The sequence below is a fragment of the Drosophila montana genome, unplaced genomic scaffold (genome assembly GCF_035044405.1).
Source record: "Drosophila montana isolate Dmon_TW-CO22-7 unplaced genomic scaffold, ASM3504440v1 contig_1083_1, whole genome shotgun sequence".
Taxonomy (NCBI): domain Eukaryota; kingdom Metazoa; phylum Arthropoda; class Insecta; order Diptera; family Drosophilidae; genus Drosophila; species Drosophila montana.
Window position 1 is genome coordinate 448,357 of NW_026996074.1, and position 25,512 is coordinate 473,868.

At 40.6% G+C, this 25,512-nt stretch overlaps 4 protein-coding genes across 6 annotated transcripts; 1 reads left to right on the forward strand and 3 right to left on the reverse strand.

Moving 5' to 3' along the window:
* Positions 1–2,274: 2,274 nt before the first annotated feature.
* On the reverse strand, positions 2,275–7,535 carry polybromo (protein). The gene is made up of 3 exons (XM_064698269.1): positions 6,523–7,535; positions 3,414–6,446; positions 2,275–3,335 (listed from the first exon to the last, which is right to left on the reverse strand). The coding sequence occupies exons 1-3, from the start codon at positions 7,463–7,465 to the stop codon at positions 2,359–2,361; spliced, it is 4,953 nt and encodes a 1,650-aa protein (XP_064554339.1). The 5' UTR covers positions 7,466–7,535; the 3' UTR covers positions 2,275–2,358.
* A 584-nt stretch (positions 7,536–8,119) lies between these two features.
* Positions 8,120–19,916, reverse strand: lili (LMBR1-like protein). 3 transcript variants are annotated; one of them, XM_064698506.1, is made up of 9 exons: positions 19,490–19,908; positions 11,920–12,044; positions 11,654–11,793; positions 11,358–11,588; positions 11,181–11,249; positions 9,728–10,236; positions 9,444–9,675; positions 9,224–9,380; positions 8,120–8,230 (listed from the first exon to the last, which is right to left on the reverse strand). In XM_064698506.1, exons 1-9 carry the CDS (start codon positions 19,559–19,561, stop codon positions 8,203–8,205), a joined length of 1,563 nt encoding a protein of 520 aa, XP_064554576.1. In that variant the 5' UTR covers positions 19,562–19,908; the 3' UTR covers positions 8,120–8,202. The 3 variants fall into 3 exon arrangements, with proteins under 3 accessions (XP_064554576.1, XP_064554502.1, XP_064554652.1); XM_064698432.1 differs by lacking the exon at positions 8,120–8,230 and having other exon boundaries at positions 8,896–9,380; XM_064698582.1 differs by lacking the exons at positions 8,120–8,230; positions 9,224–9,380; positions 9,444–9,675; positions 9,728–10,236 and adding an exon at positions 10,285–11,107 and having other exon boundaries at positions 19,490–19,916.
* Positions 19,917–19,993: 77 nt separating this feature from the next.
* On the forward strand, positions 19,994–23,298 carry LOC135439831 (complex III assembly factor LYRM7). Its single transcript, XM_064698691.1, has 5 exons — positions 19,994–20,011; positions 22,584–22,654; positions 22,726–22,869; positions 22,924–23,005; positions 23,063–23,298. Exons 2-5 carry the CDS (start codon positions 22,631–22,633, stop codon positions 23,224–23,226), a joined length of 414 nt encoding a protein of 137 aa, XP_064554761.1. The 5' UTR covers positions 19,994–20,011; positions 22,584–22,630; the 3' UTR covers positions 23,227–23,298.
* Positions 23,247–25,147, reverse strand: LOC135439576 (peptidyl-prolyl cis-trans isomerase sig-7). The gene is made up of 2 exons (XM_064698340.1): positions 23,695–25,147; positions 23,247–23,641 (listed from the first exon to the last, which is right to left on the reverse strand). Exons 1-2 carry the CDS (start codon positions 25,086–25,088, stop codon positions 23,296–23,298), a joined length of 1,740 nt encoding a protein of 579 aa, XP_064554410.1. The 5' UTR covers positions 25,089–25,147; the 3' UTR covers positions 23,247–23,295.
* Positions 25,148–25,512: the final 365 nt, after the last annotated feature.

Below are 25,512 nucleotides of genomic sequence, written 5' to 3' on the forward strand. Positions count from 1 at the left end.
ATTGACATCATATTGTTCTTATCGAAGATTAAATGAAAGAGTCCGATGTAGAAGATATGTTCGTTAGGAATAAAAGTTGGCCTCTATAAAGCCATACTGAAGCCTGTGTGGACATATGCGTTACAACTGTGCGGTACTGCTAGCTAGCTGCTCAAATATTGAAATTCTTCAGCCAGTTCTACCATGCACACAAAAAGATCTACAAACTCCTTATGTAAAAGATGAAATAGATAAAATAAGTAAAAAAAAAATTGATAGACTTCACAACCGTGAAAATAACCTAGCCATAAACCTAACAGACCTAAAAGAGTGCACATTCTCGATATCCCAGATAGATAAATTAAATAAGTACAACTTCAACCTAACATACAAAATAAGTAAAATATAATAATAGGTATCATTGGAAACTTACTATTCGTGTTATTTTTAATTATGACTAACTAAATTTTACTTTTGTCTTAAGACAGAATGTAAATAAATAAAATGTAATAAAAATTTACTTTTAGATCAAAACAGTTTTTCGTGAAGAACTTATTTTATTTTTCCAAAAAAATGCTATGCATATACACATATGTTTTAGGTGCATCGAATAAAACCCAAAGTGTTGGAATCAACGGTTTCCGCCCATGTTAGTCTTGCGGTGATAATCTTGTCGTTGAAGAGTAAGCTTTCGTTTATCAAACCTTTGACCCGCATTTGCAACCCAAGAACGTATCACATAAATTTTCACAAACATTTTTAAAAATGATTTTAAAGCTGATCGGATGGTAAGCAAAAAAATTTCATACAACTGACAACTGAAACACTTATTTATAAAGTTCTTATGTAGAGCTTTAAAAATGAGTTTGAGGCAAATCGGACACAACTTAAAACTTAGCCAAAATAATCTTTGAATCGCATTTTTCACCGAGGAAGCTTGGATTCTGCGAACAGTTTGAAAAGCGTCTCAAAAGATTTTTCATATAGATCTTTGGAAATAAATTTGAACACAAAACGTCACTCACCAAATCTTTGACCCCCATTTCTACCAAGGAGGGATGCATTTTTCGAAAAGTGTGAAACATCAGTCAAATGAATTTGAATAAAGATCTTTGAAAATGAGTTTGAGGCCGATCGGATGGTAAATAAAAAAGTTTCATACAAACGTTATTTGCAACTTAAACACACATACATGTGGAATTTCCCAAAACCAGACGTTATAGGGACTCATTACTTTTCAACAGATCAGAAAATGTTGAAGGTTTTTTTTTATACCCTGAACCTATTAAAAATGGGTAATCAGGGTATATTGTATTTGTGCAAATGTATGTAACATGCAGAAGGAAGCATCTCCGACCCCATAAAGTATATATATTCTTGATCAGCATCAATAGCCGAGTCGATCTAGCCATGTCCGTCTGTCTGTCTGTCCGTCCGTCCGTCTGTCCGTATGTATGAACGCAAGGATATCAGAACCTATAAGAGCTAGAGACTTGAAATTTTAGCTGTAGGAGCTCCTAATGCCCGCGCAGATCGATATTCAATAACTTGCCCCGTTTCCAAGTAATCGATAAAAATCGATATCGAAATCTTGTTTTTTGAGCAATTTCGGCAAATAATATTAGCTAGAGTCACCAAACTTGACATGCAGCTTCTAGAATAGTATATATATATCAAGTATCTTTCATTTTATACCTATCGCCACCTCCCCGCTACCACCTCAAAGCTATAAATCAAGTTAGTTATCCAAATTGTATTGCCCATCAATTTAAGCCACGATTTGTATGCAATTGCATTTTTGAGAATACACAAATATTCTTTATTCTATTCTACAATAAGATGTACTGTCGAAAATTTCATCAAGTTATGGGCGCACGTGTTAGCAGCATAGCTGCTGCGCAAATTCCAAGAATTTCTGTATACATGTACACACACACATTCATGCGCGTCTTCTTTGAATTCTATCAACAGCATTACAGTTGCGATTGTATTTTTTTCTGTGCTGCTATTTCACTTGGTATTTTTCTCGTCAAGGCTCATTTATTGGTGTGGCTGTTGAGAAGAGGAGGCGGAAAGTAGCGCGGTCAGTTACAAGTTCGAACCCTGCAGAGGAAACTATTTTTTTTTTTTGCTGGTACTAAAGCAAACGTAGCGCGAGCTGCATTTGATGTGTATATAAGAATAAGAGGGTTCAGGGTATCCTCTAGCCGGGAGCTCCCGACTAGAACCTCTTACTTGTTAACATTTCGCATAGGGACATCGATGGATTTTTTTTCGTATTGCAATGATCATGACTTTAAATGGTATTTGTGTATAGTTATCTTATTTAACTTCTTTTCACATACAGATAAAATTGTGATTTTCAAACTAGAATCAGATTTAATTGCAGCTGCGCTGTATTTTCAGCACATCGTCCAACATGAAGTTCCGTAAATGGCATAGCGCCTGCACCACATTTTCTTGGTCACGTACATTGGGACCCAGCCAGTGCTCAGGCAAATGCGTCTTTCCCACCTGGGTAGGATTCAAGTGGGTAAGTGATCGACGCCAATTGTTGTTGCAGACACTGACGCTTAAATGGCTTCCCGTCTGCAGGCTTTCAATGTACTTAATATAAGCCTCGGAGTGGATGACACGGTTGGAACGGGGTGGTACAGTTACAAACATAGGCTCCAGAGGCGGCCCCGTAACAATAGTCTGCATTTGCTGTTGTTGATGCTGCTGCTGTTGCTGAAGCTGCAGTTGTTGCTGTTGCTGCGCAGCCTCCGTGTTAAGTGGAGCTCGAGGTGAGAGCGCGTTGTTGGATGCGATTGGTACACTGGCCCCTAACTGCGGTATTAGTTTCTGCTTGCGTGGCACAAAGTTTTTGCTGCGCTCCGTGATCCCTAATGGTTTGCCACACTTGCTCAGATGCACCTCGCGCACATGTTTAATGAGCCGCAACACATTGGGAAATGCTTGGACAGACTTGCGTATGCGCGGACAATTGCGCCACAGACACACGTACTCCATCTCGACGCCTGCCTGAGGATGGCGCTGAATGTGTCCAGTGGCATCGGAAAGACAATGTTCAGTGCAGTCGGCCATTTCTTCGAATTGATAGTCACACTTGTCCCACAGACATTCAAAGGTCAGTGCCGGACCTGAGTCCTGGCCGCCAGTAGCGCTTTGCGGCAGTGGACTTCCACAATTTTGGTTATCGTCAATCTCACGACGCAAGGCAGCGGCCTCTTCGTTCAGCTTGTTGGCGCGATCCTCCCAGCTTTGCTTGACGCTAGAGGGCAGACTCTTCCACTCATTGCCCACTAAGCGAGAAATGTCACCAAATGTGGCATCCGGATTGCTCTGACTTATACCTGCAGATGACAAGAAATTATTTTATAAAGGTACAAGTCATACTAACTCAATTTGAACGGAATTCAATTAGCACTTACCCTTTCGCACATCGCTAGAGTACAATATGTATCCGGTGAGGCTCTTCTTGGTCGATTTCGTTTTTGTCTTAGAGGTAAGCGGCGTAGAGTTGACGGACGGCGCTGGCGACGATATTGCGACTATATCCGAGCTTAGCGATGGCGTATCACCATCCATAGAATCTTCTAGCATGGACAACTCGTTCAAATCGTTCTTAACATCCTTAGCTGGTTTAATGGGCGATTTGAAATAAAATATCTCATCTTCGGTGACCTCAGCACTATGCTGGAACTTGCGCAAATTGCCGACTACCAGATTGCGCAATGCTTTCTTAACTTCATCGTAGACAGACTCGCAAATGTACACATCACTCTCAGCGATTTCCGTGGGTCGGGAGCTGATAAACTCTGCGTACTCCAGCACAGCACAGCGACCCACGATACCGATGACGGGACTCATATCCTCAACAGTGCTTAGTAGCAACTCCTGGCGATAAAATTGTTTGCCTAATGCTGGCGTTGTCTCGCTAGGTGACAGCAACCACGGTCCCTTAAAATACGATTTACCATTTAACTCCCAGATCTGCTGGACTTGGGCAACGGATTGCTTTCCACTTTGCGTGGCCACATAGACAAAATCACCGGTCTTGATGACCCCGCTACAAATGGTGTTATACTGCTGATAGTATACACTGTTGTCCTGGGCATTTGGTGGTGCGTCGCAGGTTACATTGGGTTTTTCCTTTTCGACCAGCGCTTCCTGCAGCTTAAGCTCCTCTAGCTCGCCTTTGTGCTTTTCGATGCGCTCCTTGAAGACGGACATGACACGCTTCAGTTCCAATGGCGTCTCGCGCGGCACAAATCTTACCGAGCTGTTGTTACTCTCGCGCGAAGTTGGCCAATTCTTAAGCTTCTTGAAACAACGTCCTTGCAGGTTGTATCGAGATTCACAGACAAACACATCTTTTTCAGGCAGCCCATCGGGCCGCAGCTTAATGTAGTCCCTTATATGCATGACGTAGCACATGCCCAGTACCTTATCCATGGAAATGGTTTGTGAGATGCTGCTCTTGAAAACCTCCTTTTCGAGAAACTTTCGCGTAGTAACGTGATAGGTCTCGTGCGGACGTAGAAAGATCGAGGCTTGCATTAGCTTTTCATTATTCGGCGTAGTCCACAACCTTTCAATACAGGCAATACTGGGAATCTTGTTCTCTGGCATCTGAACATACACATAGTCGCCAGGCGAGTACACCTGCTGGTTGATTGTCATGCTTTCCCCTTTAGTACTTGCATTGAAGTCATCCTTGTCTTGTTCCTGGTCCTGTTCCTCTTGGGCCACCTTCTGCAACCGCGTGACCTCCACGTCTGAAAGCAATTTGTCTAGCGTAAATCCAAGCGCCGGCGAACTCAGTGTGTCCTTGCATAGTTCATCTCGCTTTCGTATAAAATATGTTTGTAGTTCGATGGAGTCCTGGAAGATGTCCGAGTCGGTGCGGGACAATTTTCGCGCTCGCTCCATACAGGAAAATATGTCCTCCTGGTAGACATCCAAACGTTTATAGGCTCCTTTATCTAGACGCCGCTTGACCAGATCCAGGGATATACCGCGAATTTTCGCGCCCTCGCCCAAGTCGTCATACTCGGGCAACTCAGCCAGTGAGTCCGAATAGCAGCGTCCCTCTTCGTCTTGATGATTGTAAACCGAAGAAAAGAGCGTTAAGAACAGTTCCTGAACAGCCAACGAGACATCGGGCAGTGCATCACGTTCAGTGCGCAGCTGCTGCTTTAATTGCAGCGTCAACTGTTGCAACACCAAAGCGTCCTTGTATATTTGCGAGTCGGGCTCATTATATTTGCAGGCATTTTCAAGCATGAGCAGAAAATCAGCGGCTAGCTCGTCTACACTTTCGTAGGCGGCCTGCTTTAGTTTCTGTGCAATGCGCTCCATATCCATGGGATCCTTGATTATGTCATAATATTCCGGATAGTCGCTTTTTGATGGCAGCTTGGTAAAGATTAGCGACAATTGGCGCTTGCCCTTCGGTTCCTGATAGTCTCGCAGCGTTTCATAGAACTGCCAGAGACGATCACGATCAGCTAGCAGCGCTGCCTTTGGCTTGCGCCCCAGCTTGTTGTATTTTTGCAGAGGCCTCTTGACCTCCACCAGACCAGGAAATTCTTTAAGTTTTTCGTTCAGGGCGCGTTCTAGCGAATTGGCGTCCTCGTAAATGTTGGAACCCTCCTCGTTATATTGTCGACAATTGGAAAACATGAGCCGATAGTCGGCAACGACGTCCTCTACGGTGGCATACCGGTCGGCACGAATATTGTGCTCAATGGTATTCATGTCAATGGGATTCTGTATTATATCATAGTAGTCTGGATATACCTTGCGCGGTGGCTTTTCCATGAACATCTCAATGGGCCTACGGTTGCCTACCGTAAAGTCCACCAGGTATTTTTGTATAGTGAGAATTTTCTTCTTGATGGTCGCATTGATAGCAATGCGATTCGTTTTGGGTGAATTTGAGTTGGTGGACGTGTGCGCCGTACTAGAATTTGAATTGACTCGTGGCCTGCCCGGCTTGCGCTTCTCTGGCTGCACGCTCGCTGTGAAAGTTTCGTCTATTTCGTCCTCATCCATATCACTGGTTTCCTCCAGCGATTCCTCTACTAGTTTGGCATTCATGAGTTTCAGCATTTTCAGTGCATCTTTGTGCGTGCGATGCGTGATTGGAAACGCTTTTTTAGCATTGTCCAGCATCAAATAGAGATCCCCAGTAAGATCACTTATGTTCGCATAATCGCCCTTTTTTAGCTTAGTGTGAATTTGACTCATTGAAATGGGACGTTTGATAAGCTCAAAGTATTCAGGATGAAAGCGACGCACAGGCAGCTTCCACAAAGAGTTTCCCAGCGGCGGACCAGTGACTCCCGGATGCTCTGAGGTGCCAGGAGCATTATACAAATGATCAAATAACGCCCACATGGGTCCCTCGCCTTTTTTGCTGGTCTCCTCATCGTCCGAGCTATCCACTTCCTCTTTGAGTGCTAAAATGTAGGTAAGATTATGGTTTCTCTTAAATAAAAGGCACCCCTCAATGTAACTTTCCGTAACTCAACCCACCTGCTATAGCTGCACTAGACAAATTCTTCAGGCGTCGGACTGGCTTGCCCTTGCCGGTCTCTAGCTCTAGACGTCGCTGCGTAAAGATTCGCTTTAGAGCCTTGGCATCCTTGTATATTTGCGATCCAGGCTCATTGAAAAGGCAAGCATTTTTTGTCATCTGCAGTAGATCACGCTCCATTTCCACCAGCGACGAGTACGCGTTCATTTGTATCTTAGTGGCAATCAGCCGTAAGTCAATTGGATGCTCTATAACATCATAGTAGTCAGGATAAATCTTCTTAGACGGCAGAAGTTGAAACATGCGATGCATAGCTCTGTCACCTATCGGATCCGTGGCCGTCATGATAGATGCAAAGAGTTCTTCGTACTGATTGCAATCGTCGTCAAGGTCCCCACCACCTGGTTCAGTGCTGCTCGTCAGCCGACGCGCATTGCGAGGCGCACGCTTTGCACGTGGCTCCTCCTCCGCGAAGCCATTAGCTTCCAGGATGCGCTGACGCTGAGTCTGTATATGCTGCCACAAAGCAACGGCGTCCTGAAACTCGGCCGAGTCGGGTTTATAGAACGCCTTTGCATTACTTATTAACAATTCCAGGTCGTTCATCATATCGTACAAATCGTCATAGGAATCTGTTTTCAACTTTTGTTGTACTTTCAGCAAATCGATGGGATTCACCACCACGTCATAGTAGGAGGGCTCTTGGCGGCGCTTAGGAGCCCTTATGAATGTATCGCACAGCATAGATCCATCTTCTTTCTTAATGTTACGTATGGAGTCGTACAGCTGTTGGCAGAGCTCCGTTGGATCCAAGCGCCGCTTTTTGCGCGCCGATTGTGTCTGCTGGACCGGCGATTGCTCCGGCGTCGAGTCATCAAGCAGAAGGGGATCTTCATCTTGTCGGCTCGATATTGAACTTGCGCGACGCTTGCGGCTTAACATATTTTTGCAGATATTTTATGGGCAATTTATTAATAAAAATATAATTTTACAACGACGCCAATACAAAAATTAGCGATGTGCAAACTATGGGTATATCGAAAGCAAGCTATCGCATTTTAGTTTTGCACACGAGTGATACATCGATAACACTCACGCCATTAAAAATTCTGGGGTATGCCATCTTTTATACCCTTGTTGACGAATTTATTATCTTATTATCTCTATATATTAAACTGACTAACAGAATAATTGACTGACTGACTGAATGGAGATTAGCGCCCAGCTAAAAGTGTAAGAGTTTGGAAATTGAAATTTGTACGCTATGCGGGGTTTACGGAAATTCCACCCCAAAGTTAAAAAAAACTTTTTTGTGTAGCATCCGATCAGCCTCAAACTCATTTTCAAAGATCTTAGTTTGCATTCCGAAAATTCATCCCTCCTTGGTACAAATGCAGCTCAAAGATTTGGTGGGAAAGTTTCGGGTTCAAATTAAAATCCAAGGATATTTTTCTGAAAATTCTGTTGAGAAGTTTTTCATACTTTTCGCAAAATTCAAGCTTCCTCTGTGGAATATGCGAGCCAAGGATTTTTTGCAAAGTCGTAAGCTTTCTGCTCTCGGCTTCTAACCTTCCAAAAGAATTTTTTGAATACGTGTTAATATAAATAAATTCTATTTATTTTAAGATCACAGTTTTTTTTAATATATAAAGCAATCTGGACCAAGCCTTGAACACACGCTAAGCCAGCAAAAAAAGTGCCGTCAAACTGTAAATAAAAGAAGTCAGAGGAGTCAGTTCTGCATCACAGAAACTAATAATGGCTAAAAGCGGTGTATGCGAAATGAAAGAAGCTGTATTAATTTAAATTTAAACGATTTTTATTTTTATTATATCACATAACTTTTAGATGCATATGTATATGTACGTTAGTTGTTTTATTGTTTTTAGTGGGCAATAAAAATGATGAAAAGCGCCTTAGCGTGTGCGCCATTTAAGGAACATTATTGTTGAAATACATATGTATACATATATAAAAATAAATTATTTTGTTTATGAAGAAGAATGACAATGAGACGCATGCTTTAAAATTATTGCTTTAGATTAGTACAAATACGAAAATTATTGTAAAAATATGCATGAAATAGATATCGACTAAACACATCGACATTGACTATATACTCAGACTAATAAAATTTTAAAAACACCTACAATTTAGCCTAAACCTAATCTGTTGACAGCAGTTTATGTTGCACACAACGTTTGTATACAAAATAAATTTCTTAGATTTTCACAAATGTAAATCTTAGAACGTACTGCAGCTTCCATTTGCGTGTGGGTGTGGGGGTGTCTACACGTACAAACCGGAAATGCAGTTAAAATGCTGTGCGTACACTTAATGTCACTATTAACTACAACAATTAAGCACAACAATAAACAGCGCAACATTTAAATATCAATATCAGTTCTGTATAAAGTAGTTTATATTCATGTCGGAAGCTGCACCTCCACATTCCTCTCTTAGCAGTCCATCTTGTTTGCCTGACGACTAGCGGTGGTATTGCGACTACTCTTACGACTAAGATCGTAGTACTTGGCATATAAACTAGTTAGACTAGTAAAGGGCGACTCAACAAAGCGCCTGAGCAGCTGGTCAGCGTAACGTTGGCGCTGACAAGGCAAGGCTTTGTCGCGTCGCTGTCTTAAATATCAGTTGATAAAGCTCATGTAGTTAGTAAAGAGTACATAGTTCTCCACTAACCGTGCACGAAGCTCGCGTCGCACCGTCGCCGTAAACTTATTGGCCAAACATAGCGCTGTCGTTGTGCCAAATACGAGATTGTACAGCAGGACAATCTGGAAATTACCGAGCCACTCGATGGCTCCGAAGTCACCTAGCAGATCGAAGTTGGTAATTCCTGGAAAAGACAACCGACACAGATTAGCAAACGCACGATTAGTATCAAGTCGCCTTGTTGTACCTATGATCCTGCTTAGCAGTGGCAGTGCAGAGGACAAAACCAGCATGAAGCCACAGTTTAACATCAGCTGAGGCAGGGAAGTCTGTCGCCGTTTAGGCCTCACGTTGTTCATGAAGGGCATGCTGTAAAAACCCACCACCGAGGTGGCGCCTAGATAAAATATAAGACACACTTCCATGGCGGCGCCAACAGGTCCAAGCTTCGATAGCGATGAAATGCCAAGCGTAAATTGCTGGAAATACATATATTTAAATTAGTGTTTAATCATAATATAGATGACCTACCCTTGTGCTCAGCGGCAGCGCCTTAATACCTATGAGCAGCTCCAGTGTGTTTTGCACGACCAGCAGTATGGTTACGGCCGTACAAAACAGTAACAGCAGCATGGCGAGCGGATAGACGAAGGTGCGTTGAAAAGTGCTCGACTTGCGCAGCTTGTCTAACTCCTTGCGCTCACTGTATAGCTCTTTCAGTCTTTCATTTAGTAGATGGTGTTGCTCATCGACATTCCCGACAAGCGATTTGCGTTGGTACAAATGCGCCAGCGAATGTTGCAGCAGCGGCTGTGGCAGATAGCTGTGTGTACGCCCGTTGCCATTTGTAAAGCGACTGCCGCGTTTGGCATCCGATATGCTTACATTGTGAAGGTCAATGTGGGCCAGCTTGCGCTTAACGCTCGCCTCCTCCATATAGAAGGCACTGAACTCCTCGTTCACGTCTCGCAGCAGCATGGGCCTAACCAGCACCTGGTTAACAACGCCAAATAGTCGCACAAATCCATAAGGCGTACAAACTATAAAACAAAGTAGGCATGAAAAAAAGTAAACTTAGTGTAGTCGGTTTCCAAGGCTTCCAAACAAACAAACTAAAATTACAGCCGGCAAACGCATGACGAAACGAAATATTTTATTCCTTATACATTATATAGCATAGCCGAAATGGAAAAGGAACACAATGACGATTTTGCCGATTTTGAGTCGACTCTGAAAAAAATCGACAACATATTAAAAGGTGAACCCGAGACCGATGCCAATGAGGAGCCAAAAGCGAAAACTGCTGAGGACTTTGAAAACATCGACGTGGACAAAGTGCGTTTGACTGTGCGTGAGGATCGCACTGTAATCAATAAGCGCGAGGAGCAGGCAAGGGCACAGACTGCGGACCAGCAGAGCTTTATGAAGGAGGTCGAACGGGATGCCAATGAACGTGCACAGGCGCGTGCCAAACGTGAATACGAGGCGGAGCTGCAGCGCAGGCAAGTATTTGATTAAAAAATAAGTCCTAAGTGTAAGTATAATCCTTAGTCAAGGAAACGAGGCATTTCGCAAGGGCAACTATGAGAAGGCTATTTTACACTACAACAAGGCAATAGAGCGCGTTAAGAATAGCGCCATCACCTACAATAATCGCGCCTTATGCTATATCAGGTGGGTGTTCCAATAACCCATAAGCCACAATCTTAGTTTTTAACAAAATCTTGTGGTTTGCAGACTGCGCAATTACAAGCGTGCAATTGACGACTGCCAATATGTATTGGACAAGTTGCAGGAGACAAATCTCCGCGCCTGGCTGTACAAAGCCACTGCCTATAAGCACCAAAATGATGTCGAAAACTTTGAGGAGAGTATTGCCCAAGCGCGCCTTCATAATCCACAGCAGTTGACCTACATTGATAAATTCATCGGTCAGATTAACGAGAAAATGTAAAGCATATATAGTTGAATGTATTGCACTTACTCAGCATTAGCATTACGCCTAGAAATGAGACACATGAATAAAGGAACGGCAGGTGAACACTGCCCAAATCTGTGAAGCGTAAACAGCGGAAATTAGCAATAGATTTAGATGCCATCTATAATAGGTGGTTGTTCTGGGTGCGATCGGGTGGAACCGCTTCCTCTCTTCCGTACTCACTTAGAAACCAAAAGAACTGGAACTTTTCAATGCCAAACACTGCGCTGAGCACGGCAGTCAGAACTAGTACAATGATAGCCATCAATATAAATACTGTAAAGGTCTCGTAGACTCGCGCCAGGATGCCCTTCTTGTGGCCTACGAAGCCGGTCGATTCGGAAAAAAGATAAACAAAGGGTAAAAAGATGAACAGCGATAGATTGGAGAAGAGGAACACATGATTCCACAGCCCTGCAATGATAACCGAAAGTGAATAGTTGATATAAAGTTATGTTTATTTTTTATTTTTTATTCACCTTGTATTAGAGAGCTGTTCAACCATTTGACGTAATAGCTGTTGGGATACAGCAGCAGCACCTCGTTACTCGCTATGGACACGGGCAGCAGCATGGCAGCGCCCTCGGCGACTGCCAATGTGAAGGTGCAGAGCCAAAAGCTGTAAAGAGTGGATCATTGGTCATTGGCATGTCGATGCATGTGGATGACTTTGTAATAGCGCTAGAGGTTGTTGACTCGCCTTCCTCTGCCCACCTGTCCATATGCATAAACAACAATACGTTACCTTATCCGATAGACCAGCACCTCGTCCTCGTCATTTGAGTAGAGATCGTCGCGATCGCGACGACGGAAACGCGAGACGACCACATACGAGCTAAAGTATAGTAGAATGATGAGCAACAAGAATATCTGCAAGGGAGAAACGTAATGTTAGTTGTCGATTTTGGTTCTAAGCATTGAGAATCAATATTTGTATTTTCCTTTATTTTGTATATATATGCATTTTTTTTCTTTGCTTTTTATTTGCACAGTTGTATTTATATTTGACACTTTTCAGATTGTTATCATAATTAAAAATATACACATATACATACGCATATGCTCGTTTCAAGGCCTTTTATGCAATCTACGTATATTAATATATTTGTGTATACTATAGTGTCGAATGTTCTTAAAAAGTGAAACGTTTCAAAAGAAAAGCGCATTTTACATGTTAAAATCAAGGCATTATAAGCAATACCAGACCAAATCAAGATTTAATACCCTTGTATACATTTGCCCAAACGGCTTGGCAAATATGTGAAAATAGTAAAGCTTATAAATGCCGAGTTTGGTGAAAATATCTTGGATAACAGTATTTTTCCTATCAAAAACAGATTTTCCGATCGATCCCTCCTATAGAGCTATATAATATAATAGTACAATTTTGATAAGATTTGGTAGGAAGCATAGGCTTGGACAAGATATCTTGATAAAAAAGTTTTCTTACAATAACATAATTTTCGACCGATCATTCCTAAGTCAGTTTTACGATATAGTTGCCCGATGTTGATAACCTTTTGCATGCATGTGAGGATCATGGTATGACTAATAAATGGCGAGGTTAGTCAATATTTTTGATAAACAAAAAAGTTTTTCAAACAAGAACATTTTTTGTCCAATTGCTGATCTAGAATATATATTCACTTTATCTCTATTTGTCTGAATGACTGATTGACGCACTGCCCAAACCGCAAGAGCTGGGAAGTTGAACTTGTCACTGTAGTTACCTTTTGTAATGAAGGTGCACGTTAAGACGGTGCACGTTATGAAACTTTTTTGCTTACCATCCGATCGGCGTCAAACTCATTTTCAAAGATCTTTGTTTAAATTCATTTGAGGGGTGTTTCACACTTTTCGAAAAATGCATTCCACCTTGGTGGAACTCGGGGTAAAAGATTTGGTGGGTGACGTTTCACCCCCAAACTCATTTCCATGAATCTTTATAAAAAATCATTTTTTTTTTTGGCAAAATCAAAGCTTTCTCGGTGGAAAGTGCAATTCAAAGATTTCTTGGCCAAGATTTACGTTTTGTCCGATTTTCTTCTAACTTATTTTCAAAGCTCAACATAAAAACTTGATGAATACGTGTTTCAGCCATTTGTGAAATTTCACCCAAAACAGGGGTTAATTAGCGAAAAACGTTTGTATAAAAGTTATTTATTTACCGTCCGATCAATTTCCAAATCATTTTCAAAGCTTTTCGAGAAAATTTATGTTAATACGTGCCACGGGCGAGGCTAGGTTATTATTATTATTTAAGAAATCAAAAATGTCTCCTTCGATGCGTTACGCATTACATGACAGAATTATAATACACTCTTTAAGGGTAACAAAAACAATAATGAGACCATAATAAGAAAGGAAAACGAAAAAATATTTAGTAAAATTATCCCGAAATAGATTGACATAGATAAGTAGTTATCAGCTAATTTACGCAATGATAGAAATGCCTCGTAGCTACGCTGTAAATAATGCGTAACTTAATGGACTATTAAGTCGTGTGTACGTTGTACTCAGGAAGTTCAACATTATTTGTGCTGTGGTCTGTAAATCATTCAGTAATATTTTGTTATTTTCTAAGGCATTTTTATACCCTGAACACCTTACAAATGGGTAAAACGGGTATAATGTATTTGTGAAAATATATGAAACAGGAAGGAGGAAGCATCTCCGACATAAAGTATATACGTTCTTGATCAACATCAATAGCGGAGTCGATCTATCCATGTTCGTCTGCCTGTCCGTCCGTATGTATGTCCTCCTAGTGCCCGTGCAGTACGAGTTTGTTACCGATAATCGATAATGTGCCCCTTTTCCAAATAATCGATAAATATCGAAATCGAAATCCTGTTTTTCGAGTAATGCTCGTAAGTTTTAAGAGCTAGAGTCATACAACTTGAGATGTAGCTTCTAGAAGAGTATATATACATATATATATATCGAGTATCTTTAATTTTTTAGCTATCGTTACCTCTCCGCTAGAACTACATAGCTATAAATCAACTAAATAAACCAATTTATACCAATTTAAGCCACTATTTTAATGTAATTGACTTTTTGATAATATACAAAAATTCTATATAATATAATAATATCTACTGTTAAAAATTTCATCAAGATCGGTTAAGAAACACAGGAGTAATTAAGAAAACGCCTGGTTATATATATGTATATTGGCAGCCCACGTGTCAGTGGCAGTAAACGCAAACCGCAAGAATTTCCGTATACATGTACACACACATTCATGCGCGTCTTCTTTGAATTCTATTCATTGCAGCAATTGCGATTGTATTGTATTATGTGCTGCTATTTTAATCCTGCTTTTTCTCATTAAGACTAAACTGTTAGTGTGGCTGTTAAGTAGAGGCGGTTGCAAGTAGTATGGTCTGTTACGAGTTCGAGTCCTATAGAGCGAGCTCTTTTTTTTTTAAAATTGTTTTTATTATTGCTAAAAACGAACGCGTACGAACGCGTAGCGCGAGCTGTTCGTAGAAGTGGGTTCAGGATATTTCCTAGTCGGGAGCTCCTAACTAGAGCCTCTTACTTAGTTACATTCCATGTTTCCAGTCGAATGGCAGCTGTTTAGACGAACAGATGCATACACAATCTGATTTTATCGTTATACGGGTTCTTAAGTTTACGTAATTGGGAATGTCCCATGGCTTTAAGTATTTATATATATATATATATATATATATTTATATTGATGGCTCTGGCGACCTTTCCATATTTCAATATTTATTTGTTGGCTGGCTCGAGGTCCGTGTTTGTTAAAACAAACAATGAAAACAATTTTATTTAATTTGCTTCCGATATATTTCGGTTGCACATCGGCAAACCGTCTTCAGGGCAATTATTTTACACGTCTGCGCTTTTTGACGTGGAGATTGTTACAATCATTGTTTTCATTGTTTGTTTTAACAAACACGGACCTCGAGCCAGCCAACAAATAAATATTATATATATTTATTTAAATGCTAGCGGGTACCACCGGCCTTGCCCGTGGCACGTATTAAATAAATTCTCTCAAAAATCTTTGAAAATGAGTTTAAAACCGATCGGACGTAGAGCTTTGAAAATAAGTTTGATGCAAATCGGACAAAACTTAAAACTTAACCCCAAAAATCTTGATTTGCGTTTGAGGAAGTTTTGATTTTGATTTTTGATAAAGTGTGAAATATCCCTCAAATGAATTTGAACCAAAAATATCTTTGAAAATGAGTATGATGGTAAACAAAAAAGTTTCATACAAAGGTTTTTCTCGATTTTTCCACACATGCGGGTGGGATTTCCCGACCCCCGTCTTAACGTGCACCTTCATTACAAATGGTAACTAGTGACAATTACTGTTACGGTTTGGGCAGTGCGTCAATCAGTCAGTCAGTCGGGACAAACAGTTTTATATATAGAGATTATTTAAACAGTTTTTCAATATAAACAAACAGCTGATGATTAATAACTAATACCAACTTGTACCTCAGTAAAAGTTGTGGGCAAAGGTCAAGAGTTTGTATTTTGGAACATTTCTTATCAGCAAACGACGAGAACACGAAATATCCATTGATAAGGATTCGAATCATTGTAGACATTAAAGTCAATTAAATGTCGGTGCCATAAAGAGTTTCAGTTAAGCATGAGAACTATGTACATTGCTGTAGGAATTGGTATATAATAATAACAATTACTATGTAATTTAAGCAGTTTTGATTTTTTTTAGTAAAGTTTATTTCGTGAACCTTCCGTTACTTACGTTAATTACGTACATCTTAATAAGTGTAAATCTATAAATACGGAAAGCTGCATGTAACTACTTATACACATTATTCTGATAACGTAAATGTCTATATTAGATAGAATGATACCATGTTTAACATATAGATTGTGTTATTTAAACTTATAGAGAAAACGAATTTGTATAATTCCCGGTACTTTTGGGACACACCTTGGAATATGGTATGTGCCTATGCATAAGTAAATATATATATTATTTATTTGCTGAGTATCTTCTATCAGATTTGATTAGAGAAGCCGTATCAGTTTGTTTGAACCTATTGTCGACGAAGTCATTAAAATCATTTGCAGACGCCAATTTAAAATTACTTAAAAGTATTCCTATACCCATAGATAACAAATATAAATAAAAAATAAAAAAATGGGAAAAACAGATGCCTGGCGTTTAAAGCACACGTCATTGCTTTTTGCGCTGCGAAAAATACAAAACAAAACTTGTACATATACATGTATAATTAATAAAAGACTTGTTCATGTTCTGAAGACAAAAAACAAACAACAACAGAAAGAATATCATCAAAACTAAACAATATATATACATGTCTCGCATGGGTGTTTGTTCTTTTTGCCCAGGCGCATTTTCCCAGCTTTTTGTCTGTTTTTACGATTTCTGATGTCTGAATATAATTATCACAACTACATAAACTATGAAATTACGTATACGCCTTGTATATATACATATGTATATATGGATGAAGTATGAAAACTTCCAATTGAATTATTGGCTTATTGGGAGCAACAACGTTGATTGAGTTTGATTGATTTGATTAAAAGAATCCAATTAGTGTTAATAGCCACTATGCTTGGCGGCATTGTATTTATTCGTGCCAAAATAAATATTGCGAATTATCTCTTTATGGTATAACTCTCTCTACCTCAGTCCCGCTCTCATTATTGTTAAGCTTATCAAAACTGCGGGTAGTTTATTTTTAAACCCATTGTGATTATAATGAAATCCCGACTGACGTGACGTTTCTTAAAGCTGACGAACTTGGAACGCGTGGCCCACAGTCCACATAGAAATGTGAGAGATAAGACCGATGTAGTGCCAAGCCTCAGTCTGGCACGAATAGTGAATGAATGCGATACGAATACATTTGACTCCAGAAAGAACAGATTCGCACAGTTGTGTCCGGATACAATAAAAACACATGTGAAATTGATTTATTACACAATGCTAACAGCTTTCAGGTTACCTTAAATTGGAAATTATATTAACTTATAATAAAATTAACTAAAAAGAAGAAAACATGAGGCTTAAAGAAGAATACAAAAGTTATAAGTTTGCAGGAAAGTCGGCGCTAAATACTACTCTCACCAGAACGAAGTGATGCTGTGAGCGCTGACAGATTCGACAAGTTCTGTGCAAACTAGTTGTTACCCGAAATGCATTTCCCATAAGCAGCGAGTCAATGACATGACGTGAACTCGAGATGAAAAACGCCCAAAACGCCAACATGCAATGCGTCGCATATCTTGGCTATAAATAGCGCTGCACATTGCGGCCAAGGAGGGCAGCAAGCGTCTACCGCGGGGCAGCGACAATCATAAATGCTGCCTACATAGGCAGTATCTTGTTGTGAAACTACATTGCCGGTGAATGGTCGAGCCAGTGGATCCACAAATACGTTTCGTGCACTTGCATTAAGTGAAAGATGTTTTGAAAATGGCAAAAAAAGCTATTATTTATATTTGAACGAAACCATTTTTTAAGTGACGGGGCGGTTTGTTTGATTATTGACTGCGATTAAGGCAGCGTGTTTCCATTTTTACAAAATGTACGTAAAGCTTTATTGTCAAAGTAAAAGCTACAATAATTGAACATGGCTCGGAGTTACTCGCATACAGTGCCGGACAAAAATCCGTGCAACTACTTTGCATTATTCAGTACAGACTATGACCCACATATTGTATTCTTCCATAAAGGTGTATCCGGATGGAAGAAGTGATCACTGTGAAAGAACACAACATTCTGAGGCACTTTAGTGTCAAGAACCGATTCATAACTGCTGCTGTATCGAAGTAAGATTATCCATGCAGAAGGAATCGAAATGATACAATTAATGTATTTACTTAAAACAAAAAATTAAGAAGAGAATAGTATACTTTTTGAATTTGAAATCTAAGGTATATGTGTGTGTACTTTGAATTGTTGGTATTGGCTCTTATTTTTTAATATACTGTCAACAGGGTCATAAAGCGTATATTGGTTTTGTTTAATGTCAAGCTGCCTGTCTTTATGATGACAATTCGACTAGCTTTGTATACTTCCCATTTTTCTCAGTTACAGTCTTATATGCAATTTCGGTATGGTCTCAGCTTTGAGCTAATATCACACTACAAACAGTGTATTGCGCTGTCGAGCGTTCGAAAACATTTTGATATTATTTAATTTGGTCGAGGGTTCCTGCATAATTTATGGGCGCATTGAACGGGAAAGCATTGTGAATGCGACACACGTACTCTAATTATTGACCTACATACAGCCTGGCATTATTCAATTTTCGGTAATGCATGCGACAACCAAAGAACAGTTCCCCAACGGCTACAGGTTGTTCGTTTCCTGGGTCAATTTTGACACTAAATGAGCGTCTGTGAACAGGTTATACAATTGTATAACTTAAGCAAAGAATTGTTTAGTTACTTATTTTTAGCTGCCTAAACAACACCGCCATTTCGCATTGCACGGGCAGACACAAACAAGTTGTGTTGACTGTGTCATGCCCCGATGAAAATACCAAATTATATTCCTGATTTGAACGCCGCGATGGGTATTGTTTAAACAAAATGCCACAGCTGCGGCGCACGACTGTCACACTTGGTCATACAGATTGGGCACGAATCGTGACCGCTTGCCGTGCACTTGAAACTGTTAGCAAGTGCAACATTTTTGAACAAATACCAAAATGTTTTGTTTTTTCTTGCTGTATTTCTTGTTGAGCGAAATGCTACCTATACACACGTGGATACATACTTAACAATACACATTGGTGTTTATATATTGCATTACAAGTCCAAATGTTTATTAATATACTGAAGCACTTTCACCTGTTGCTGGCAGGGTATTATTACTGTTCGTTTTTATATGTAAATTTTTTTAATGTTCAATTTTTTAAGTACAGTTAAGTTACACGCCCCCTTTAAAGTAGCTTTTCTAACAGGAAATTAGTTGATTTAAAACCAAATTGAAACCAAGTGACAGCGGCAGCTGCTATCGCACATTTCTACATGTTAGCCATAGCTTAGTTCGTAAATCGCGAAGCGATTCGCTGATAAGAACCATAAACAACCTCACATACACATGTAAACAGCGATTATTCGACTGATTTGTTTATAATACGCTTAACTGATCAACTAAAATTTGAGGCAACATTCGCGACGCTCACGCTGCTGTACCAGTTTACAGTTACAGCTGCAACAATAACAAGGCGGAGGCAGCTGCATTAATTTGTGTGGTACTTTTAGGGGTGGTGGTGCTGATGCAATGTGACGTCACAATAGTGATGGCAGTGATTACTTACAATGTGCTCCCTTACTGTATTGTGGAACAGTTGCAGCTTCAGGTCTGTCACTTCCTCCTCCTCTTCCTCCATGTTCTTAAGGAAGAAGGTTAGCTTGTCGTTTTGAGCCAGTTTCGTGTTTGTTTAGCAAGGCCCTCCCCCGCCCGCGGCTAAGTTTCTTTCGTTTCTGAGGGAAGCACGCACACAATAACTAATTTCACTTTTCACCCGCGTACGCACGACCACAGACCAAATAGATGTTGCTTATTCTTGTTATTGCTTATTGATAGACTTTATGTTAGCTTGCATTGCTTTATTGACCAATTAAATTATAAAAGAATTTAGATTTTCAAAGAGGACAGCATTTTAAAAATGCCCACAGTATTCCTTCACGCCGAAATAACCGTCGCACACAACTAAGCGACGTAAAAAATTCTTGCAACTGACCTGGAGATGTCAAAAACAAATCACTATCGAAACTATTTACGACAGACAAATTTCGATAACGGAACAATGTGCACCTCTGCGATGCTCTAGAGTAGACTAGCGCCACTAACCATACAATGCATAGACTTGTCAAATGTCAAAATAATCGGATACCGATAAATCGTCAACGACTGAGCCCCATGGGTGACCGCGACCATTTTAGTGTGCCCAGACAAAGTAAGACTGCTGAGAGTGGCAGCCGAACGCCGGCCTCGACAGCCGAACGTTCAGTATGAAGCCGCATCCCGCTCAGCGCACAACGTTGCTGCGGCTGATGCTGTTTTGTAATATATGTATCTTTTCAGCCCAAATACATACATATGTGTATATGCGTGTGCAGAGTGCCCCTCGCTCACACTTATTGCTTTGCGCACTTGTGTGCATCTCCTTCTCCCTGCATAGCTTCTCAAAAACCCCGAGATCTACAAACATACATACATATGTTTGTGTTGTGTGGGTGTGCGCACAAGTAGATCGCGGCGTTTGTCGCAAGCCAGAGATTTTTTCTTCAATTGTGTGCCCTTTGTGCCTGTGGTGGCAAAAGGCACACACATTCAAATGCTCTATCATGTATTTCTTCGTTCAGTCAGGCATAATGAGAAGAATCTGATATATTTATATTTATTAAAAACTTAAATGACCTAAATAATATATTTATATATTATATTTTAATTTTTTTGTTTACTGTGGGGACCAATTTTGCTTAAATTTAAAAAAAAAACTAAGTCGTATTTCTGCAAGGGTAATTCTTCGTCGGCTTGTCGAATAATTTAAGAAAAGACCAAACATTGAAAATGTTCAAATTTTTCGACTTGCTACTTGTGCACACGCACACTCTTTCGAGTAAGCAGTTGGGTGACATTATTAAAGGGTTTGGCCTGTTCATGTGCAAAACTCCTATTTTCCATGCTTGTTGTAAGGATAAGGGTACCTGAACGTTGGCATGTGTGCATAATAACTTTTTGGGCCTGCCAAGCACACATACTTACACACTTTTCTATATGGATGGAAGCATTTATGCGTTTGTGTGCGTGTTGGTTGCCTGCCTGCCTCTGCCCGAAGCAAATTTTACCAAATTTGAAGTTTTTGGCATTTCTGAATTTCGAGCTCTACACACACACACACACACACACACACACACAAATGTGTGCGAATGAGCCGATCAAGGGTTTGTCGTGAGACAGAGATATTTTCATCAATGGGTGCGTAAATTTGGGCGACGGTGGGCTTGCGGCCGCGTAAGGCACAAATGTGTGAACAAATGGACAAATGGATGCAGACGCATGCTGGACATTCTGATCGTTTATTGCCTGCCATAACACCCTTTAACCCAAAATGTTTACTATGTCAAAAAATAAATAAAAAGATCACTTGCATTTTTTCCATATCAAAGTGCAAACGAGCGGCAAGTGCGGTTCACCTGTTTTCGTTGCCTGTTCACACATGTGGGCCTTACGCGGCCGCAAGCCCACCGTCGCCCAAATTTACGCACCCATTGATGAAAATATCTCTGTCTCACGACAAACCCTTGATCGGCTCATTCGCACACATTTGTGTGTGTGTGTGTGTGTGTGTGTGTGTAGAGCTCGAAATTCAGAAATGCCAAAAACTTCAAATTTGGTAAAATTTGCTTCGGGCAGAGGCAGGCAGGCAACCAACACGCACACAAACGCATAAATGCTTCCATCCATATAGAAAAGTGTGTAAGTATGTGGTGCTTGGCAGGCCCAAAAAGTTATTATGCACACATGCCAACGTTCAGGTACCCTTATCCTTACAACAAGCATGGAAAATAGGAGTTTTGCACATGAACAGGCCAAACCCTTTAATAATGTCACCCAACTGCTTACTCGAAAGAGTGTGCGTGTGCACAAGTAGCAAGTCGAAAAATTTGAACATTTTCAATGTTTGGTCTTTTCTTAAATTATTCGACAAGCCGACGAAGAATTACCCTTGCAGAAATACGACTTAGTTTTTTTTTTAAATTTAAGCAAAATTGGTCCCCACAGTAAACAAAAAAATTAAAATATAATATATAAATATATTATTTAGGTCATTTAAGTTTTTAATAAATATAAATATATCAGATTCTTCTCATTATGCCTGACTGAACGAAGAAATACATGATAGAGCATTTGAATGTGTGTGCCTTTTGCCACCACAGGCACAAAGGGCACACAATTGAAGAAAAAATCTCTGGCTTGCGACAAACGCCGCGATCTACTTGTGCGCACACCCACACAACACAAACATATGTATGTATGTTTGTAGATCTCGGGGTTTTTGAGAAGCTATGCAGGGAGAAGGAGATGCACACAAGTGCGCAAAGCAATAAGTGTGAGCGAGGGGCACTCTGCACACGCATATACACATATGTATGTATTTGGGCTGAAAAGATACATATATTACAAAACAGCATCAGCCGCAGCAACGTTGTGCGCTGAGCGGGATGCGGCTTCATACTGAACGTTCGGCTGTCGAGGCCGGCGTTCGGCTGCCACTCTCAGCAGTCTTACTTTGTCTGGGCACACTAAAATGGTCGCGGTCACCCATGGGGCTCAGTCGTTGACGATTTATCGGTATCCGATTATTTTGACATTTGACAAGTCTATGCATTGTATGGTTAGTGCTAGCGCGTTAAAAAATCAGCTGATCGTTTGTCAATGACGTAAAATAATGTCCCAATCTTTGAAGCGACAGGCAAGTTGCTGCATTAATAATGATAATAATAATTTAATGCACGTAATATGTCTTATTTTGGCAAATAATAGGTGCTAAGCGCGTTCAAAAAGCTACATCGCACGCGCCAATATGTGTTTCAGGGCGATGACAGGGCTCTGTTGGCGGGCCGGCATAAGATAAACGAATCATTTCAGCAGAACCGTAACGAAACCAATGAGGAGGAGATTCAAAAGGTGGCATGCATATTTTTACATAATGGGAACGGACATTAATTTTAATATTTATAGATGATTAATTTAGCTGTGGAGGTGGACAACGAGCTGCGAACGAACGTAATTCAGGCCAAAAAACGGGATGACAACGTCTTTGGTGAGTAAATATTACATAAAAAATTTCCCCATACTGTTGATATCGACTATTTTACAGAGCTACGTATAACGCCAGAGACCACTCGCCTAGACAATGTGATGTTCGACCCCGATGCAGTGGTTGAAGCTCCGCGCAGACGGCGTAAAGATAGTTCCACAGGTTGTTGTGGTGGGGCAGCCATGGCTGCCCTAGAGGCTGAGATAGAATCGCGTAAGAAGTAAAAAAAACAACACATTGTGAATATTAGCGAATTAGTTTAAATTATTTGTAACGTCAATACATTAAAAGCATTATTTTTTGCGTTTTTTTTTTGACTTGTGCTTGCTTTTTGCATTGCTTTTTTTATGTTTCGGCTTGATGTGCTTCTTGCGTTTGCTACGATGATCCGATGAGGAGGAGCTGTCTTTGGAGCTATCCGAACTACTAGATGATATTGATGATTCACTATCATCTGAGGTGTTGCTGGATTCTGAACTGCTGCTTTTAGTTCGCTTCGATGGTTTCTTAGCTTTGCTCTCTTTTTTTACAGTGACACGTCTTCGGTCTCTTTTGTTATCTTCTGATAGTTTCTCCTTGTTACTTTTCTCAGCGTTACGTCGGTGGCTTTGTGAATTCTCCTGGGCTTTAAACGTGGGTCTGCAAATATATGTTAATGGAGCATAATTCGACATAACCGCATTACAAATTACCTGTTGTCTCGGTCTTTACATCTGTTACGTACATTTTCCCGCCACCCACGTTCTGGTGAGTAGCGACTGCCTCTGTAAGGCGATGTTGCCCTTCTACGTTCGTTTCGATCCCTTGATCGGGAATGGCGCCCTTCATATTGTTCTCTATACCGATTAGGGTCTCTTGATCTTGAACGTTGAAAATTTTTGCCTCGACCACGTTTTTCGCGGTCCTCTTGTTCTTGGTGTCGTAGCTCACGAGCCTTCTTGCGTTCTTCCAAAGTCGTTCGACTTTTGTGTTCATCATTTCCATTTCTATCCTTACGCCCTTCAGTGCTTCCCATTTTGGTCGGTTGACTAACATTTCTACTGCCATTGCTTTCTTTCAAGTTATTAAAGTCTAATCGACCATCAGCACCTATAATACCTCGACCTTTTCCCCGCCAAGTCACTTTAGACACCGACTGCGAGAAGTCCACGTGTATGCGACGATCGTCAATAAGCACATTGTCCATTTTAAAATAGGCAGCCTCGCATGATTTTTGATCTTCGAATTCCACAAAAGCATACTGTAGGGAGTCACCTGTCTTCCGGTCTCGTATCACTTCGCAGCCTTTCACAACGCCAAATCGACTGAAAATTATCTCCAAGTCGTCGTCCGTTGTCACAGGATTAAGTTTGCATACAAAAAGCACGTTTTCTGGCGGGGCCATCTCCGCATCCGGCAAGTCCCCTACGATTTCTAGGATTGTAGCACGTGCCTTGGCTTCGCGTTCTGCCAACATCTCTTGCATCTCCTCCATGGTTTTACCGTTAGTGTCGTCTATGTCTTCGTCTGCGGCGATGCGCCCATTTTTAAGCCTTTCGACGCTAGGAGACGGCGAACGGCTGGGGACTTGAAAACCACGGGGGTTTGGAAACGGATCTTCGAGAACGACTGTGTGAGTTATGCGTATATCCTGATATGGGCGAAAGCTGTCGTCTACTATTGCATCGTTCAACTTCCGGAGCAATTCGTGTCCTTCCACAACTTCACCAATAACGCAGTGAGTGCCGTCCAACGATGTCAGGTTTTCACCAAGCGTAAAGAAGAACTGGGAGCCAACAAGATTTTTCCCGGCACTGACCAGCGAGAGTATCCCCGCACTTGAGTGGTGTATTTTCGGAATGTATTCGGCCTCGAAGAAACGTTTTTGGGAGCCTTCCACAACGCCCCATACTGAGGAACCGCCATCTCCAACGCCACTGGGATCGCCGGTTTGAGCAATGAAGCCTTGCTGCACAGTGTGAAATAGGTTGAAGTTGTAGTATTTTAACTGGCAAAGTTTTATGAAGTTAAGGCAGGCAATTGGCCGTTCGTCGGTGAACAGGTCAACGGTCAAATCTCCTAGTGTGGTCTCAATAACCACCGACATAGTAAGCCGGTGCACAAATCTGCAATCATTTACAGAAACAGACTCCCGAAAAAATACTGCACATTAAGAGTGAGACCGTGCGCAGCAACCCAAGGCATACCAAAATTTTCATTTCCCTAACAGAATTATTACTAAAGAATAAAATGGTTCCATATATGTACATATATTATATTTTTTTAATCGGTTAATAATTTTATTATACATTTCAATTTAATGATGTTTTCATTTCTGGCTTTATAATATTTTAAAGTAATTGTGTGATGAATAAAACCCAATACTCGTATTTCTATGGTACTGCTGCATATGTGTGATTTTTGTATGAGTTATAATAATAAAGTGTTAGGTATATCCTATTCGAACACTCTCGAATAGAGTACATATATTCCATTTTGAATTCTAATACCATTTCAAATCACACAACAAC

Excerpts from the sequence above, each read along its gene's own strand:
- polybromo (XM_064698269.1), bottom strand. The coding sequence starts at position 7,465 with ATGTTAAGCCGCAAGCGTCGCGCAAGTTCAATATCGAGCCGACAAGAT. Across the intron at positions 6,447-6,522 it reads GTCTAGTGCAGCTATAGCAG|CACTCAAAGAGGAAGTGGAT; the intron begins GTGGGTTGAGTT and ends CCTACATTTTAG. Across the intron at positions 3,336-3,413 it reads CTCTAGCGATGTGCGAAAGG|GTATAAGTCAGAGCAATCCG; the intron begins GTAAGTGCTAAT and ends TGTCATCTGCAG.
- LOC135439576 (XM_064698340.1), bottom strand. The coding sequence starts at position 25,088 with ATGTCGGTGGTTATTGAGACCACACTAGGAGATTTGACCGTTGACCTG. Across the intron at positions 23,642-23,694 it reads TGTAAAGACCGAGACAACAG|ACCCACGTTTAAAGCCCAGG; the intron begins GTAATTTGTAAT and ends ATATATTTGCAG.
- lili (XM_064698432.1), bottom strand. The coding sequence starts at position 19,561 with ATGGAGGAAGAGGAGGAGGAAGTGACAGACCTGAAGCTGCAACTGTTC. Across the intron at positions 12,045-19,489 it reads ATACAGTAAGGGAGCACATT|ATATTCTTGTTGCTCATCAT; the intron begins GTAAGTAATCAC and ends TCTCCCTTGCAG. Across the intron at positions 9,381-9,443 it reads ACTGCTAAGCAGGATCATAG|GAATTACCAACTTCGATCTG; the intron begins GTACAACAAGGC and ends TGTCTTTTCCAG.
- LOC135439831 (XM_064698691.1), top strand. The coding sequence starts at position 22,631 with ATGTCCCAATCTTTGAAGCGACAG. Across the intron at positions 22,655-22,725 it reads CCCAATCTTTGAAGCGACAG|GTGCTAAGCGCGTTCAAAAA; the intron begins GCAAGTTGCTGC and ends GGCAAATAATAG. Across the intron at positions 22,870-22,923 it reads ATGAGGAGGAGATTCAAAAG|ATGATTAATTTAGCTGTGGA; the intron begins GTGGCATGCATA and ends TAATATTTATAG.